The 16,741-nt window shown below is 40.0% G+C and overlaps 1 protein-coding gene and 1 long non-coding RNA gene across 5 annotated transcripts in view; one reads left to right on the top strand and one right to left on the bottom strand.

Moving 5' to 3' along the window:
• The window catches only part of VPS13B (vacuolar protein sorting 13 homolog B), an 883,845-nt gene that overhangs the window by 144,848 nt on the left and 722,256 nt on the right, over positions 1 to 16,741 (bottom strand). For all 4 annotated transcript variants that reach the window (XM_090040420.1, XM_090040419.1, XM_090040417.1 and 1 more), the window contains one exon: positions 7,788 to 8,195. In XM_090040420.1, coding sequence (XP_089896546.1) covers positions 7,788 to 8,195 — 408 coding nt within the window. The remainder of the gene's footprint in view (positions 1 to 7,787; positions 8,196 to 16,741) is intronic.
• The window catches only part of LOC149869500 (uncharacterized), a 31,483-nt gene that overhangs the window by 1,731 nt on the left and 13,011 nt on the right, over positions 1 to 16,741 (top strand). The window contains exons 3-5 of the long non-coding RNA XR_016441485.1: positions 2,256 to 2,591; positions 4,597 to 4,771; positions 8,486 to 16,227. This is a non-coding gene — a long non-coding RNA (uncharacterized LOC149869500). The remainder of the gene's footprint in view (positions 1 to 2,255; positions 2,592 to 4,596; positions 4,772 to 8,485; positions 16,228 to 16,741) is intronic.

The following is a 16,741-nucleotide window of genomic DNA, read 5'->3' as shown; positions in this document are numbered from 1 at the left end:
AAACATTCTTATTCCCATTTTATAGATGAGACAATGGAACCAGATACAGTCCCCACCTCACATTTTTAATATTGACTAGTAATTTTGGGTACCTTAAATTTTAAGTATGCAGGACACCTGAGGGTTGATTTTGAGAGGTGCTTGCTTAACACCTACATTTTTTGTTAACTGATACAGTGTTAAGTGGTCAGAGCAGCTATAAATCAGGCCCTATGAATCTTATATGGGCATTCAATAACTGACACACTCCATAGTGGACAACTGTGAAAATATAGGTCTGATAATACGCCCAGAGTCAGGTCTCATGTCACCACATCCCATGCTTGATCCCAATGTCTTATTAAACCCAGTACTGTGTATGAGATGGTTATATTTTTAAGAAAGTAAACATTCCATAGAAAAATATAAAATGTAAAATTAAACAAATCAAAACTATTACTTCACTGTTATACAGTTTCTGCTGGATGCATATGCTGTAAAATCACCATTAAGAGAATGATAGAGTTCCTACTACAGTCATACAAAGCATACGTACCTACATACCTAAAATAATTCCATTTTACATAGTATACAATTGCTTTGATAATGAAGGTAGTAACTGAGATTTCTAAAACAATGAAGTTCGTTCTAAACAAACATAAAATTGTTTGATTCTGTTCCACTTGGAAGTCATCCACACTTTGGAGACTGAACTACATTATTTAATGGTCCCACACATTCAGAACACATTGTCTTAACTCAGCTACCTACAGCTAATTTGCAATTTTTTAAAAATAGACATGCCAGTTCATCAGTAGCAACTCTGAACCCTGTTATAAAGTAACAGTAGGGAATCTGACCAGGATTAATAGTGGTACTCAGTCCTGGGATTAGGTGGTGTCTTGTTTCATGGATTTTAGGCCATCTGTTCTTCCCTCCTACATTTTACTTCTGCAGAACTATAAACGCACCTCCACCTCAGGGACTATAGAAAGGAATTAGAATTCTTCTGCTTTTCATTATCACAAGATTCAGTAACTCATTTCATTGTCAGGATAATCCCCTTTTACTCTTTCTTTTGCGCTTGCTGGGTATGCCAAAATGACAAATAAAATCCCAGATGTTAGAGACCTGATGAGGTCTCCACCTTTTCTTGAGTGTTGGGTTTAAGCTACTTGGGACATGGTGTCAAAACTGACAGGACCCTGATGCCCACACCCAATATTCATTAAGGTTTGTTAGTGATTTGTATAGCTGTCTACAAGCTGTACTTCCACCTTAATCCTCAGTGGCCATTTAAATATGTAGTTTGTCCTCTGGCTTTTACTGACAAAGAATTCATTTCCTATTGTTCAAGTGTTGGAAAGAGTTTATATTTCTTTCTAAAAGTAACAAAGGTCTTCTGGGTGTTGTAAATGGCTTGTTACTGCTGCATATTATTTTAGGTAGTCGTATCTAATTTAATGTTTTATTTCCCCTTAGGCTAACTTGCATATCTGCAGCATCCAAAGGCTATGACAACGCCTTAGCAGAGTTTTCTCAAGAGGGTTGGTTAACTATGAAATGAAAAGATTGGTCTCTGCTGTATACTGATTGATATACATGAAATCTACATTTTATTTTATTTATCTTCATAAAAATGATCTAAAGTATGCTACATTTTAATGAATCGGAGACTAGTAGATATATGTTCAATTTTCACGCAAAGAGGACAAACACTTACTTTTTTGCCCCTTACTCGCATGCTAAAATAATTATATCTGCAAAAAGAGGTGAAGGGTAGTGAAAGTTATTTATGCTATAATACTTGTGCTATGCAGAACACAATTAATTGGATCCTTTATGGTTGTGAGTCTCCCCACTCCCACCCCATAGCTTAAGACACTGAGCAGAGTCCTCTCTCATGGGCTCCCTAGCCCAGAGCAGGTCAGCAGTGTTTTTTCTTATTTACTCTATTTTATCTTTTACCTCAGCAGGTAGTGCCAATTTCAGAAGCACTCTAAATGATCTGTGACACATGTGTGAGACTCAGAGTTGCATCTTGCTTTCTAGCTTTCATTAGTGAATTGTAAGGATTTTTATCCAAGCTTAATGACATGCACCACAATGCTACAATAAGCTATGCATCTCAGGTGCAGTGCTGAGTTCCTTCAAATCCCACCGATTCCCATGAGATTAGGTGCAGATTAGAGCAGTGATTTTTAACCTTTTCAGACTCAATGTGCCCACTGAAAAATGCCAGCTTTTAGTTTTCACTCATTTTTTTTTTATTACAGAGAAGCAGTAGAGCAATTTTCTGCTGGAAAGAACTTAGAAGAATCATAACAGGTCAAAAAGTTTTTGACATTATGGATTCCTATTTGCAATCTGCGAGTTTATTTTGTGAATCACGTTTCCACACCTAACAATGCTAACACTGCATGGTATCCGGTGAAACCCTCGAAAGGATCTCAGAATATCCCACAGTTGAGAATCAGCGCTGTAGAGAATACCCGACTTCTCATGGGATCAGTTCCTAGGACTGCTCCTGAACTGGGGTTTCCTGGTTGACAGGTCAAAAAAACTGCCAACAAAATACCTGAGCAAACTCACAATATTTACCATTTCAACAGGTAATTCTATATTTGCCTATGTATAATTGGTACAAAAGTGGTAATGTAAAATTACTAGAATTAAATTTAAATTTACCTCCACTAAGATTTTAACTGATGACTTTGCAAGTCACAGTACCATAACTTCCTTTTACTTAACTAAAATTAACTTCCTTTTACTTAACTGTTAATGATGTTTGCCTGCAGCTTTTTGCAATATAGTATGCCATATTCTATAATATTATATTACTAAAACTAGAATACTCAGGACTTAGCCACGAATGCACAGGATAATATAAATATTCTAACAGAAACAGGAATCATATTGTTACAAGTCACAGTTGTATTAAAACCTGCAGCATTAAAAAAAATTAAATCCCTTGAAACACTAGGTTTTAGGGCTGTGTAACACTGCAACAAGCTAAGCAGAATAAAGGTTTTCTTAATTAGGTCTACAGTAACTGTACTTGCAATGTATGATACCACTGCTTCCATTTTCTTCTGTTAAAACATGAAAATAATAATTCAACTGATTAGCCACTATATTTTTCAAAAGTCATGAACTTTCTTCCTTAGGTGTGGGGGAAAAAAAAGTAAAAGTAAAAAGAAGGTTTTTAGCTTGCATGGTTAAACTGTACTAACTCTAAAGGTCTTGGGGGAATAATGATACTTTTTCAAAAATTATAGATGGCAAAATGCTTTGTTCATCTCAAGTAAAAACCTAAAGTCATTACAAAAGGTCATAAGATTTGTTTTCTACCCATGAGGAAGGAAAAATGTCAATGACACATTCCCATGTGTGTATTTCTAAATAATTCTTAGCACATAGGATTCCTCTAGCATTACAAACCAACTTCATCTCCTATATTAAAACTCATCTGGAAAAAAGGCCATTTACACTGTTTATAAAATACTGTCACATAAAATGTGTAAAAAAACATATTTCACTAAAAATAGCTTGCGTAAGTAAGGGATTAGAGTAGTTTCTACTGCTGTAATTGTTCCTTTGTAGTTTTTTCCATGATGTTTTTTGAACAGTGTTTTTAACTATGTTTATTAAAGTCAGCACATCAAAAAAGATCAAAGAGAAAGCTAGTGAGAACCAAAGAAACCCCAAGTGTGTTGTGTTGTCTCACTCGGGAGTTATGCAGATTCAAGTAAACAAGTGCAAATTGTTGAGGTTTTAATGAAAATTTTCTACAATTATTGAATCTGAAGTCATTCTATATAAAAACATCTGTACAGCAGATGGCTATACTGTAAAAAAGGCAAGCAATGCTCCTTTTCTTCCTTTGTTTTAACAGTACATCTGAGATGACTACTTTTGTCATTGTACTCAGTTTGGTTCAGCAAATAATTCGTAAAATGCAGCTGCTACAGATGGTCACAATAGTTATATGACTGTAAAATCAAAGACACAGTAAAGTATTTGCGTATTAGTTTCATACTATAAAAAACTGACATTAACCCTGTTCAGTTCAAAAGGTATATCTATAAAACTTTTAAAGAAGAAAAATAATGAAGAACTGACATATATTAAATACTCCTTGCTCTCCAAAATCGGCTTCTGACACAGCTACTGCATCTTAATTCAGTTAACTTACATGATACTTCTACATTTAATAAAACAAACCTTGCCAGTAATGCAGTATTTTTGTTTCTTTTGATTACCCTTAAGAAAAAAATAACAGGTAAGTTCCTTCATAGTATTTTAAGCTTTTTTCCACTAGGAATGCTACCAGCATTTTTCTTTCAAATTAACTAAAAATATACCTTTACATTTATTAAATATCAGTATCAAATACAGCTTTTTGTGTTTTTGAGTTATTGAAAGTTAAAACAATTTTTCATTTTGCCATATTGAAATTTGTAAACTTGTGTGTAGGTGCATTCATTTTTCCTATTACAAAAATAGAAAGATACATGGGCTATAATTGGAGGATCATGAAAGAATCTGTTGATCTCTATGTACTGTTTGGTTAGGGCCGTTTTTCATATTAAATAACTAACTTTGATTTTTTATTAGATTTCAGCACCACTATCACATTATTTAATACTGCTGGCAAGACTAAAAACACATTGAAGACTTGTGTATTATTTGCAGCATTTAAAAAACAAGTCCGTCTTTTGGTGCTGCCCAGGAGGATTAAGAAGCATAACTATGCAGCAGAATGCGTTTGAGGCTTAATGTGCAAGTTAAGGTAAGTTCATCTTTAAGGAGGATGCAAGCTCTAGGGTAAATGATATACACTGCTGAGTTTGCCAAATTGCTATATAGTGCAGTGATTGAGAGGATTTGGCTTTGATATCTAGAAGCTTGCTGTGGATACTGTAATGTACCATAGGAGGGTTTAATGTACAAGTGACAGGCGGGATGGGACGGAAAAAAAGAGGATCAGAACACACAGAGAAAGCTAAAACTATGTAAAGGATATTAAAAATGCCCTTTACTCTACTTGATTGCAGCTCTTTCCATGCTAGGATTGAGATATGATTGGAAAAGCGTGGGAACGCATTCACTGTTCCTTTTTGTACCTCACTTTATTTACGGATAAATCAAGAATTTCAGCCTCCAGCACTTTCACAGCCTTTCATGTTCTACGAACCTTAAATTTTTCATTTTTAACTTTTAAAACAATAAAAAGGCACTGAAGCTTGTTGGCCTGAGCAGAACTTCTCTGATGAGAAAGAAATAAATCACCTAACTTGGCCCAAAACTCATATTTCGCAACTTCAAACTACTTTCTTTATCTCTTAAGCTACTCTGTCAACTGCCTGGATCTGGCTCACTTCCAGAACCTGTAAACCCAGGATTCTCAACCAGGGTGTTTTGACATCCTAGGGTGCCTTAAGATCCTTTTAAGGGTGCCATGGACTGTCACACAATGTTAGCACTATTAAGTGTGCAAACATGATTTACAAGATAAACCCAAAGATTTAATGCTTTTAACATTATAGATTCTTGACCTGCAGTGGTCTTTCTGAGCTCTTTGCAACAGATTATTATTATTATTATTATTATTCTCAGCTCTTTGCAACAGATTATTATTATTTTTCCATAGTCAGAATATGAGTGAAAAGTAAGAGCTGGCAGTTTTCATGGGTGCCTTGAATCTAACAAGGGGTGCCTTAAGTCTAAAAAGGTTGAGAACCACTGATCTATATGTATCATTTAATTAATTTTAGTAAGAGACTAACCAAATAGCTTATAATATAATTCAACAATTTCTCAAACCAAAACTTATGTTTGGTGTTTTCCCAATTTTACTTAAAGTGTGAAATTCCTCATTTTTTTATCTCACATTTTACAGTACAGAAAATGCCGTCACAGTTGAAAGTTTCATTTTTGGCCTGTGACTTTTTCTCCTGCTGAGAAGAACCAGTGTGTACAAATTTAGATGTTTATATACCTACAGTAGAACTCCCACAAAGAACAACTGCACATTTTAAAGTCATTAAGGCTTATAAATAGTAGAGTTTTCAAGTTTTTCTCTTGTGTATGCAAAGTGTGTTATCAGAATGTCTTGTCTCTGCAGGAAGTATTTATCCAAAGATTATGGTAATTGATAATAAACTCTACTAATAAATAATTATATGGATGTATTGATATATGTTTTGCATTCATATATCAATACATCCATGGTTCTCAAAGTACTTTTCAAATACTGTTAAACCATATAAAAACCCTGACAGGTCCAGGAAGTACCAAAACTATTTTTGCCAGTTTACTAATAAGGAAACTGAGTCAGATTAATTATTTAGTTCCAGGTCACACAGTGAGCCCAAGGCAAAGCCAGAAAGAATGTACAAGAATCTAGTACTGAATTCTACTTATTGTGTAATGTGCCAAACAGAATAGGATAGAGCAAGCTTTGCTTTTCTATAATGCTGATGAATTATTGTGTAAAAATTATAGTTCTAAAACTTATAATAGACTGGGAACCAAAATTCCAGTCCTCTTAAGGACACTTTGTGTTGTATAAGCTATGAAAAGGCTGGAACTCCTAGTGGAAGGTTCTTGCTGTGTAGGGGAGGAAACACTGATTCTTGGAGGAGGTATGTGTGTGGGCTGGCTGAGGGCAGTACAAACTGGGGAAAGAGAAGGGCAGAACTGGTTATACTCAAACCTCTATTGGTGGAGGGAGCCTTATGTCAGCATTATAAATTAAGGATGTCCCCATGTAGGCCTGGATCAGAGGAGTGTAACTAGTTTACTGAACCCTATTCCCCACCCCATGCACAGTGTTAAGATCAGATATACAATCATGGACTAAGCACACTGGATTCTGCTACAGATCTGCTGTGTAACCAAGAGCAACTTAAAACTCTGTACCTCACTATCCCCACTTTAAAGGCCAGGTACAGACATTACAAGTAAACTGGTATAAGTGACTGGAAACAGTAACCGGTTACATCTGTAACTGAACAGAAATTCAGCATACTGCTTTAAAAATGGCAGAACGCAGTCTAAGCTAGACCTGGATCGATGTCGTATCAGATTTTATTGAGTTAGGTTAGACTGGTCTCTTGAACTTCTGTATGAGATCCCCTACTGACTCAAGTTAGGTCATTGTCCACTTGCACCCCAGACTGCTTTGCAGCTCTCCACTAACCCCCCTCCCCACTAAGGGAGGTGCACTGCTCCAGCCAAGTGGCTAGCCAGCCCCATACCAGCAGAGAATCTCTTCCCAGCCCTGCGTCCTGCCTCTGGCCAGATGAGAGCCACAAGGGTGGTGGTGGAGGGGAATGGAGGATTTTCTTGCACAGACCCAGCTCAGGCTCTCCTAGCTCCAAGCCAGCACTGAATCTCTCTGCTCCTCCAGCTCCTGCTAGCTGTGAGCTAGAGCCCAATGAGGGTGGAGGACAACATGGGATGGAGGCTTCTGCTGCATAGACTTGGCAGCCAACTGGGGTGGCCCAGAGACTCAGCAGCCAATTAGGGTGGCCCAGAAACTCAGTTGTACTTGGCAGTGGGGAGCTCACTGGGGGTTGTGCAGGAATGACTTCAACCTGGTGGCCGTGGTCAGTGCAGGCAGCCTGCACGCCCCCGCACCAAAGAGTGAACGTGTGTTCTGTTCTTTCCCAAATTAACCTAGGGTGCCTATTACTTAGATTGCTTCTGCCTCAGGCTTTTTGAACAGCCATACCTGGTCAAAATGAGTAATATAATGTCACTTACAGAAATAAGTAGCAATATATATTTTAAAAATATCTTACCTGGAGTTTTATGCCCAGCTTTGATGTACAGGCTTCCACTGAGGTTTGATAAAGATGCTGACAGGCAAGGTTGATTAGGGTGTGGAACGGTCTCCAGAGAAACAACCAGTTGAACAGTATGAATGGAAATTTTCTGAAAGCAGGAAACAGCCCCCCACAACTTTTCTTGGACAGAAACCTTTTGCCCTTCATCAGCATGTACTACAGGGAGAGGATCCTTTATATAGGACAAACTGCGTGCCGATGTGTCATCTTTGCTTGGAATAGCATTGGTTGATACAGAAGCCTCTTTGTTGGTTTCATTATCATTTGGATTCATGATTTTTTCTAGAAAATTATTTATTTGATCAAGTTTGACAAAGCTAAAGTTTGCTTTCAATGGCTTTGATATATCCACATTGATGTCAGCTGTGGAAAAGAATTAAGAAAGGCAAAAACATTAACAAAAGTTGTCATACTGCAATTATTTTAATACAAAAAATGCTTTTTAATTTTAAATCTAGCAAATACTTATAGCAATATTTCTTCTAGGATTCATTTATGTCACTGTATCAATAGTAAAACACAAGAGAACAGCTTTTCTCTAAATAAACTGGCTTTGACGAATCACTAAAATTGTTAAAGAACAGTGATCACTGTTTATGATTTGAAGGAAGGAAACCTAACAAACATACATTTATTTCCCTGTATTTTTTCAGGCATCACCATGGACTTCTGAAAACAAAGAGACATAATCTCAGCATGTGGGAGGATAAGTATATAAATCTTTGTCCATCACAATGAAATATACTCCTCCTTCCCTTGAGTTTTAATCACGCAAAATAACGTATATAAACTCTGAAAACCCTCAAGCCAACCATGGAAATGTTCACCACATTTAAATAAATAGATAATGTATAATTTTTGATTTTCTCTCAGTGATCATGTAATAATTCTTAATATATTTTTGTGCTTAAATGTGAAATACAAAACAAACTTAGATTTCTTTGCTAAAGTACTGGAGGCAGAAGACAGCACACAAATAACCTTTTAAAATATAGTTTTCCTTTCTGTAAAATCCTCGTAATATTTTCTGGTTGGCTTTTCTTGCCTTCCTTTTTTGTGTCCTTGTGTGAAAAGGTATTTAGCAGAATTTACAGATTTGCTGGAGTCTGCCACGGCCACACTGTGCTATAGCCTCAAACTTGTGGCCTATGGGCTGCCAACTGTGCACCTTAGCACCTGTGCCATCCCAGCACCCTCTGGTTAGCTGAAAATCTCATAGTCCATCATTATGAGGACACTCAAATACTATGGAATGCACTGGTTGCAATGAAATTTCTGGTAGTTGTGATGCTGCATTCTAGCAAAATACCAAGATGATTACTGTACAGCTGCCATGTCGAATTTAGTTAAAAATTATTTCTGTGTTACTAAATGCTTCTCACAGCTAGTTGGTGATGGCATTCTGCAGAGACATCTAGGTTTAACTGGTTTTAATTTTTGCTTTGAAATTCAGCTTTTACTCAGTACTAAAGCAAAAGCTTCTTCCTTGGGAGGGGAAAATCTTTTTCACTTTGCTGGTGTTTGCAGCTGCAGAACAAAATCTGATCACTTTCATTTATGCATCTAAGCCATGCAAAAATGTTAACAGTAAACACAGCACCACTCGAATCTACATTTACAATAAATTCACACTGGAGACAAGGTTTGTTGGAAAGTTCACACAGGTTGATGAACCTTTCCATCAAAACTGGGCCAAGACTCAAATAATTTTGAAGTAACTACTTGTGCTTTTTACTCAAAACCACGTGAGATTTGTGGTGCAGCCAGATGAACCTGACTCCTCTGCTCTTTAGGGTCAATAGAACTTTCTGTTGCATGTCAAGGGGAAGGTTGAGGGCCTTACACTCTGATCAGGAATGCTTAATATTAATAGAGATGGCAGTGAATCTGAAGCACATGCTGAAGGGCGTCCTTGACTGTGGGCCTTAGACACACATCCTTAAAGTTATTCCACAATGACAAGATATATACTTGCTACTGGCCGGGTCAGACTTCTATGATGTCTATAGGGAAAAAGTTCAGGATTTGATACATATAACATTTTCTAAGAAAAATAGTATTAGTGCTTCACTGGCAGGAGTTAGCTTAAAATTAAAGCTGAAGAACCTCTAACTCTCCATTTGAAAAAATAGCTTTCTGAAAATATTTCCTTTTGTTCTTAAACTTTCCATGTTAAATTGAAAGTTAGAGCAAATGCTATCTGAGACTGGGAAATACTAGAGAGGCACGTACAGAAGTCAGAAAGATGGGCAGAAGATAAAAAAAAAAAAAATCACCCTGCCCCTCTCCCATCAGAAGAAAAAAGAAGCAAGGGCAAGCTATGACTGTAAGGGGCAGATTTTTAAACATGTTTAGGTTCCTAAAGGAACAGATGGAGTGATGTAGCTGTGATGTCCCAGGAATTATGCTAGAATCAAGATTTTCATGGGTGAAAATGTTTTTTGGACCAACTACATAGCAGGGATAAAGACAACCTTGCATTATATAAAGTTGTCTAACTTTATCATGACCATGAAGTTGGTTCAATACAACATATCACCCACGAAAATCCTTGCTTCTCCCATAGGTTAGGTACAGACATTAGACTTTTACTAGTATAAGTGCTAGGAAACCGGTTTAAACCCTTAGCAGTACAGATGTTTAGTGCACACAAACTGGTTTAAAAGTAGCAGAACCCAGTCTAAGATAGACCTGGTTCAATGTGTACTCAAACTTAATCAATTTAGGTTAGGTCAAAGAATCAAACTTCTGTACCCGATCCATTAACAATTCATGTTAGGTTGCTGCCCGCCAGGATCCCAGGAGCCTTTGCTAGCTCCCCCTCACAGTGAGGCATGCTACCATTCACCCCATGATTGGCTGCTCAAGCTGAGCACCCAGCCAGCCCTGCTCCTGGGCTGTCAGGGTGCCTATACAGTATGCAGCTAGGCCGCTCCAACATGATGCAATTACAGTGCGTCAGAGCAGATTTGATTAATTGAGTCTGGTGGGGCATGGTAATTACTGTGCTCCAGCAGATTCTAGTGTCACGTGTTGAAAAATGGCACTTTAACTTTGATGAGCTTTAGTTAAATCATCCCCAACATGATTTTTCAGTGCGGGGACGCTGATACACGTGATGCTCTGGGCACTTTATTTAGAGTGGCAGAGCCGCTCTAATTAAAGCGCCCGCCTTCCCCCCTGCCCCACACACACTCCCGCAGTATGTGTATAAATGCCCTCACAGAGCCAAGTCAGCACAGTGGCTGATGATAGTGGGGTGTAGGGGGAGGGAGAGGAAGGGGTGCTGAGGCATGCTCTGCTACTCAGTTGGGCTCCTTTGGTTGTGCTTGCTTGCAAGGGGCATAGTACTTGGGTGGGTGTGTGGGATCCCACCCAGCACCTATGCCCTACACAAGTGGGTGCAACCCTAGGGAGCATGACTGAGCTGCAAAGGATGGGCCAGCTGCTTGCAGCTGACAGATGCCTGTGGCTGATGATGACAGAGGAGGGGGAGGGAGGTGTGCTCTCTCATACCCAGCAGCCAGTCAGGGTGGCCAGGTCTGAGCTTGGCAGTCTCTGGCTGCTTGGGAAGCCCACTTGTAGGCTGCCCGAGTGCCACCCAACCTGCTGGCCATGGTCAATGCATGCAGCTTGCATGTCGTTCCCCACCCCCAAGGGCAAACATGTATTTTGTTCACCCCAAAATAACCTACGCCACTTGCAGAAACCTGCATAAGCTTTACCGATTCTGCCTTGGGCTTTTTGGATATCTTCACTTAGCCATAAAAAAGCTAGTGGGCACTTAGTGGGATTTTCTAGAGCACTGAGATGTCTAACTTCCCTTGAAATCAATAGATCTTAGAAGCCCAGGCGCTTCTGAAGAACCCATAAGGTACCTACCTATTTTTTAGGTATGTAAATTTATCTAAAAATGTGGTCCTAACACTCAATCTTTACAAAATTCATCATTCCACCCCTTTCATTATGCAGAGGGAGAATGACAAATCAGGTTACAGCCTCATGTGCCAAGAGCCCCCCAAAGCAATGAGAGAAAAGACAGAAAGAGACGTTCTAAGTAAATAAACACATTTTTAAAAAAGTGTAAAAATGTGTGTGCAATATTTTCCAAAACACCTGAGTAACTCTTCCCACTGGGATTTGGATTCATAAACTATTAAGGCAGTTCTGAATTTTTTAACCCATTAGATTAGCTTTATGCATCTACATAATGGCTGTATAGGATGAAATTAAAACATGTTCTTTGTACAACTCTGTAAGTAAATATTAAATGTAAATGGCAAGGAGTAACCTCATTTGTATATATTTTACTTCTTTTTCAATATCACATTTGATATGATTCTTAATGTTAGTATCACATTTTATAGGCATAAAGTATAAATGTGCTATAATACTTATTCTGAACACAAGTGACACACTAAAAACCTAGCATGAAGTGCGTAAGAGAGCCCTAAGGAACAGATGAGGAATTGTCCAACAAAGCTCTGTTGGGTTCTTTAAGATAAAGACAAAAGTGCTAATTAGGCCAACTAGGACTGATGTGCACTGGCAGCACTGGGTAGGGAAACTTGCATAGCACCTGTGTCAGTATTTCTGTACTTAATCAATGCCATTAGTCACTTAGGCTAGGAACTGATATTCAAAAAGCCAGAGCCTGAATTGATTCAATCTTTTCAGTTTAGTCTAACCTGCCTAGGTTGAACCAGTTGGTAACAGGTTCAACATCAACAGGACAAACCTTCTCTCTGGACTGATGAACTGTGAGCACATGCCTGCAGTTGCTCAGGCCAGGCACCAGGGGGTGCTAAAGCATGCCCTCCGCTGCAGGGAAGCTGTCTTGGGAGGGGCATGTCCAGGCTGAACTGGCCAGGGAGGGGTTTCATTCCCCCTCTCTATCCCACCAGCAGGGACCCGAGCTGGGTCTGCCAGACACTCCTCCCTTGCTGCTGCAGCAGTGGGGCACCATGGCCCCTAAGGCAGATGGGGGCAGGGAGGAGGTTGTCTCCCCTCTACTCCTATTGGCAGCTGGGTCTGACTGCTGTCACTGCCATGCTTGCTCCCAGTGGCAGAATAAGCCACCTGCTGTCCCCTCTTCCAGACACCGGCGGTAGGAGGAATAACCCCTGTCCCTGCCCCCTCTCTTAAGGGGCTCTGTCTGGCCATGCCCCTGCCCCACTGCTACAGTGGGAGGGGACAGGGTCCTTGTTGGGGGCAGCAGCCCCTTGTCATAATGTCAGGAAGTTCTGTCCCCAGAGCACCGCAGCCAGGTCTATCTGGCCTGGCTGCAACAACAGTTGCTGGCACCGCTTGGTCTAAGCAGTGGCAGCAGACAGTCTGTGCTTGGGGCCAGCCCCCTCCCAACAGGACAGCCTGAGTGGTGGCTGTGGCTGTGGCTGGGCCAGGCAGATCTGGCTGTGGTGCACCAGGGGCAGAATAGGGAGTAATTCAGTTCCCACCCTCCCCACACTCCTGCAAGGCCCTGCAGGCAGCATCTAGCCCTGCTTCCGCCTCCACCCAGATGCTGGAGCAGCAAGTGGGAGTGACTGTGGCTAGGGCACTAGCTCCCATGCCCGTTTCCCCAAGCGCCAGCCTCTTCCTAGTGGGGACTGTACTACGGGGCTGGCAGAGTTGCTATGGAGCATGGTGGCATTGGGGGCACTTGCAGGACTTTGGCCTGCTCTGGATGCTGTTACTGCTGTGCACAGTCCCCCACAGCACTGTTGTCCCACAGCACATCACCTTCTCTGGGATGGGGCTCATGCTCCCCAACATTACGACAGGGGCTGCTGACCCCAACAAGGGCCTTGCCCACTCCTGCTGCAGCAGTGGGGTGGGGGCATGACTAGATAGGGACCCTTGGGGGGAGCAGGGATGGGGGCCTATTCTGCTGCAGGAAGTGAGTTAGAGAGCAATGGTGAGCAGACCCAGCTGCCAGTGGGCATAGAGGGGAGACCAGCCCTCCTTCCTTGCCCCCTCTGCCTCAGGGACCACGGTGCCCCAGTGCTGCAGCAATGACTGGGGAGTGCCCAGCAGACTTAGATAGATAGAGGGGAATTAAACCCCTCTCTGGCCAGCCCTCCTACCCCTGCCTGTCCCTGCTCTGGCTGGGAAGCAGGGGGATAGGGCCAGCCCAGCTGGGCTGGAACAGAGCGCCCAGCCCAGAGAGTATGCTGGGATGCTGGGGGAGTCTGGTTCAATTAAACCAGGAAAGGGTCTGGGACAGATATTGCATGAACTGGTTTGAGCCAAATCAGTTAAGTCCGATACTACATTCAACCAGGTTTATCTCAAAATGGTTTCAGCCATTTTGAAACTGGTATAAGTGTCCCCACATTTAAAAAGGTGGTGGGGGTGCTTGAACTAAAGCTCATTGAATGAGCCTGGAGCATTGAATGAGCTTTAGTTCAAGTGTCCCTGCTGCCATTTTTAAGCATGAGGACACTGATACAGGAGACACAGCAGTGCTTTAAAGAAGCTCTCAGAGCCACTCTAATTAAAGCATCACCCCTCCCCGCCACCCCTGGAACACATGTAAAAGCGCCCTTACTTTCATAAGCACTGAATTCATCCAAAAAAAAAATAGCGCTAGAAATTTAGTTCTAAAATGTAGTGCTAGAACACAGGAGCAATACAAAACAGGCTATGTGGATAGCTTAACTGTTTTTCACATTGTGTGTCACACAGCAAAAGTGTTATCATGCTTGCTAATCTGACAAAGTTTTATAGTTGGTTATTATTATTAAGTGAATCAGACCTTAAAGAAACTGGTGGCAGCCAGGAGAATAATTGCAGAAAATTTAACATTGGAGCTTTCATTGCAAATATTTTAACAACCTCATAATGACAGAGATTATTTTTACAACTAGGAAAAGATTATGCAACAGGATTCTTTGGCATTGTAAGTAAAACAAATAAATAAATAAATTGAGCAACCCATGTATTTAGTCTTTACTCTGTTTTACATTTTGTCTTTAGCACTGCAAAAGTAATATTAACATTTGCTAAAAGAAAAACACAGTTAAAGTGACAGATAAATTATCTCTCTCAGAAGAAATCAGTGACATCATAAAGGGGGCAAACTACAGTGACAGGTGAAGATAAGTGAAGTTTTCAAGCAGTTCCTTAAAACTCCACAATGGGTAAAGGGCCACTAAAAGCTCTGGATTTCTCCAGGAGGGAGCTCCCAAGGTACAAGAACCGAGTAAAACAGCTGAAGACCACCTTTTGAGGATGATTTCACCAACCTAGGAATGGAGGCAAGACTACAATGGGTCACGCAGCAGAGATTGCAGGCAGTATGCTACCTCAGGCAGCGACACACAGGCCACAGTAACCAAAACAGCCCTTCAGAACTGTCTAAATTCACCAGAACTAGGATGATGCAAAGGTGTCTAAAAAGGTCACCTTTGCATACACGAACTTCAAGATCTCTGCTTCATCCCTGTTCATCTGCTTCATATGCAGTACAGAATTTCATAGATTCAGAACAGGATAGAAACACCCTTGGTGGTTTGAGGAGTCTCACTGTTAATAAACGATTGAGGGATCCTTATATATGCCGACAGATTGTGATCAAGGAAAGTATATGCAAATTATACACAGGTAACACTGCACTAGAAGATGCATAAAAACATTTTTTTGTCCGGTAGGAAGTGCAACTGAATTAATCTGCTTGTCTCTCTCCTGTGCTTTTTTCTTTGTTCCGTTACCACATATATCTTTAGATTACCAAGTAAATCCACGTCTGTCAATTATTAGTTTCTAATTACCCTTCACAACTTTCTGAACAGCTACTAGGAAACAGAATGATTAAATGACTATTGAGTTAAAAGGAGATTAGACAAATATAAATAAATTACACTTATTATATGCTCCCACCACAGCAGGAGATGACTTAACAGTGTAAGGAAAAGAATCGCATTGCAGTAATGAAATCAGAGAGGGAGTTCAGGTCCCAGAGGTGATTCTATGGAGTTTATGTTAATGCACACCTTGTGGGGGACCAAAAATCAACTGGAATAGTTTCCTGAAAACTGTTTCCAGCTATTTTCTCATTTAAAATGTTCCAACTTCACTTGACCCATTAGTCATCATATTACTTACATTTATTATGTATTTTGAAATCTATTACAAAAAACCCAATGGATTCAATATGGCCTGTTTTAACAAAATCATAACATCTATAAAAGAAAACCTATAATCAGCTTTCTGAAATTTCTGTCTGAAACAATTTCTTCCTCTGTCATTTTATTACTAAAGTATGACAAAACTATCTTTAGGTACAGACTTACAGTATTGTGAATATCTCCCCTCTTTCTACACAGGTACACTGTAATGGAGTCTTTGTATTCTGAGTTAGGGAGAGCCATGTAATTCAAAAGGAGTAGATCCATGGGTAAGTATTGATAAAATAATCCCAGTGAGTGGAATGAAAGGTTCTATATGCTCATGCAACAATCTGATAATATACTACTATGGGTACTCCTCACTTAATGTCATCCTGGTTAACGTTGTTTCTTTATTATGTTGCTGATCTATTAGAGAACATACTTGTTTAAAGTTGCGCCGTGTTCAGTTATAACATTGCCTGGCCGCCGCCTGCTAGTAGGTAACTACTGTGACATAATTGGATTCGTTTAACATAGTTTCGCTTAAAGTTGCATTTTTCAAGAATGTAACAGCAACGTTAAATGAGGAGTAGCTGTAGTTGACCAAGTCAGAATTCTTCTGCTGATAATTACTTCACATATATTTTTGGAACAGTTTTCTCAAAAGTATTTCCAATAGAGAATAAGCCCTAGCTCAAGGCAGGTTCACCCCTGACTAAACCATCCTAGCCAAGTGTCTGGTGAGCCTTCCCTTAAAAATTTACAAGGATGGAGATTCCACAAGTTCTTTGGCACTATGTG

This window comes from Crocodylus siamensis, chromosome 3 (assembly GCF_052110815.1).
Source record: "Crocodylus siamensis isolate JL-2025a chromosome 3, ASM5211081v1, whole genome shotgun sequence".
In the NCBI taxonomy this organism is placed as follows: domain Eukaryota; kingdom Metazoa; phylum Chordata; order Crocodylia; family Crocodylidae; genus Crocodylus; species Crocodylus siamensis.
The sequence above is the reverse complement of the archived record's forward strand: the minus strand, read 5'-3'. Positions and strand labels throughout refer to the sequence as shown.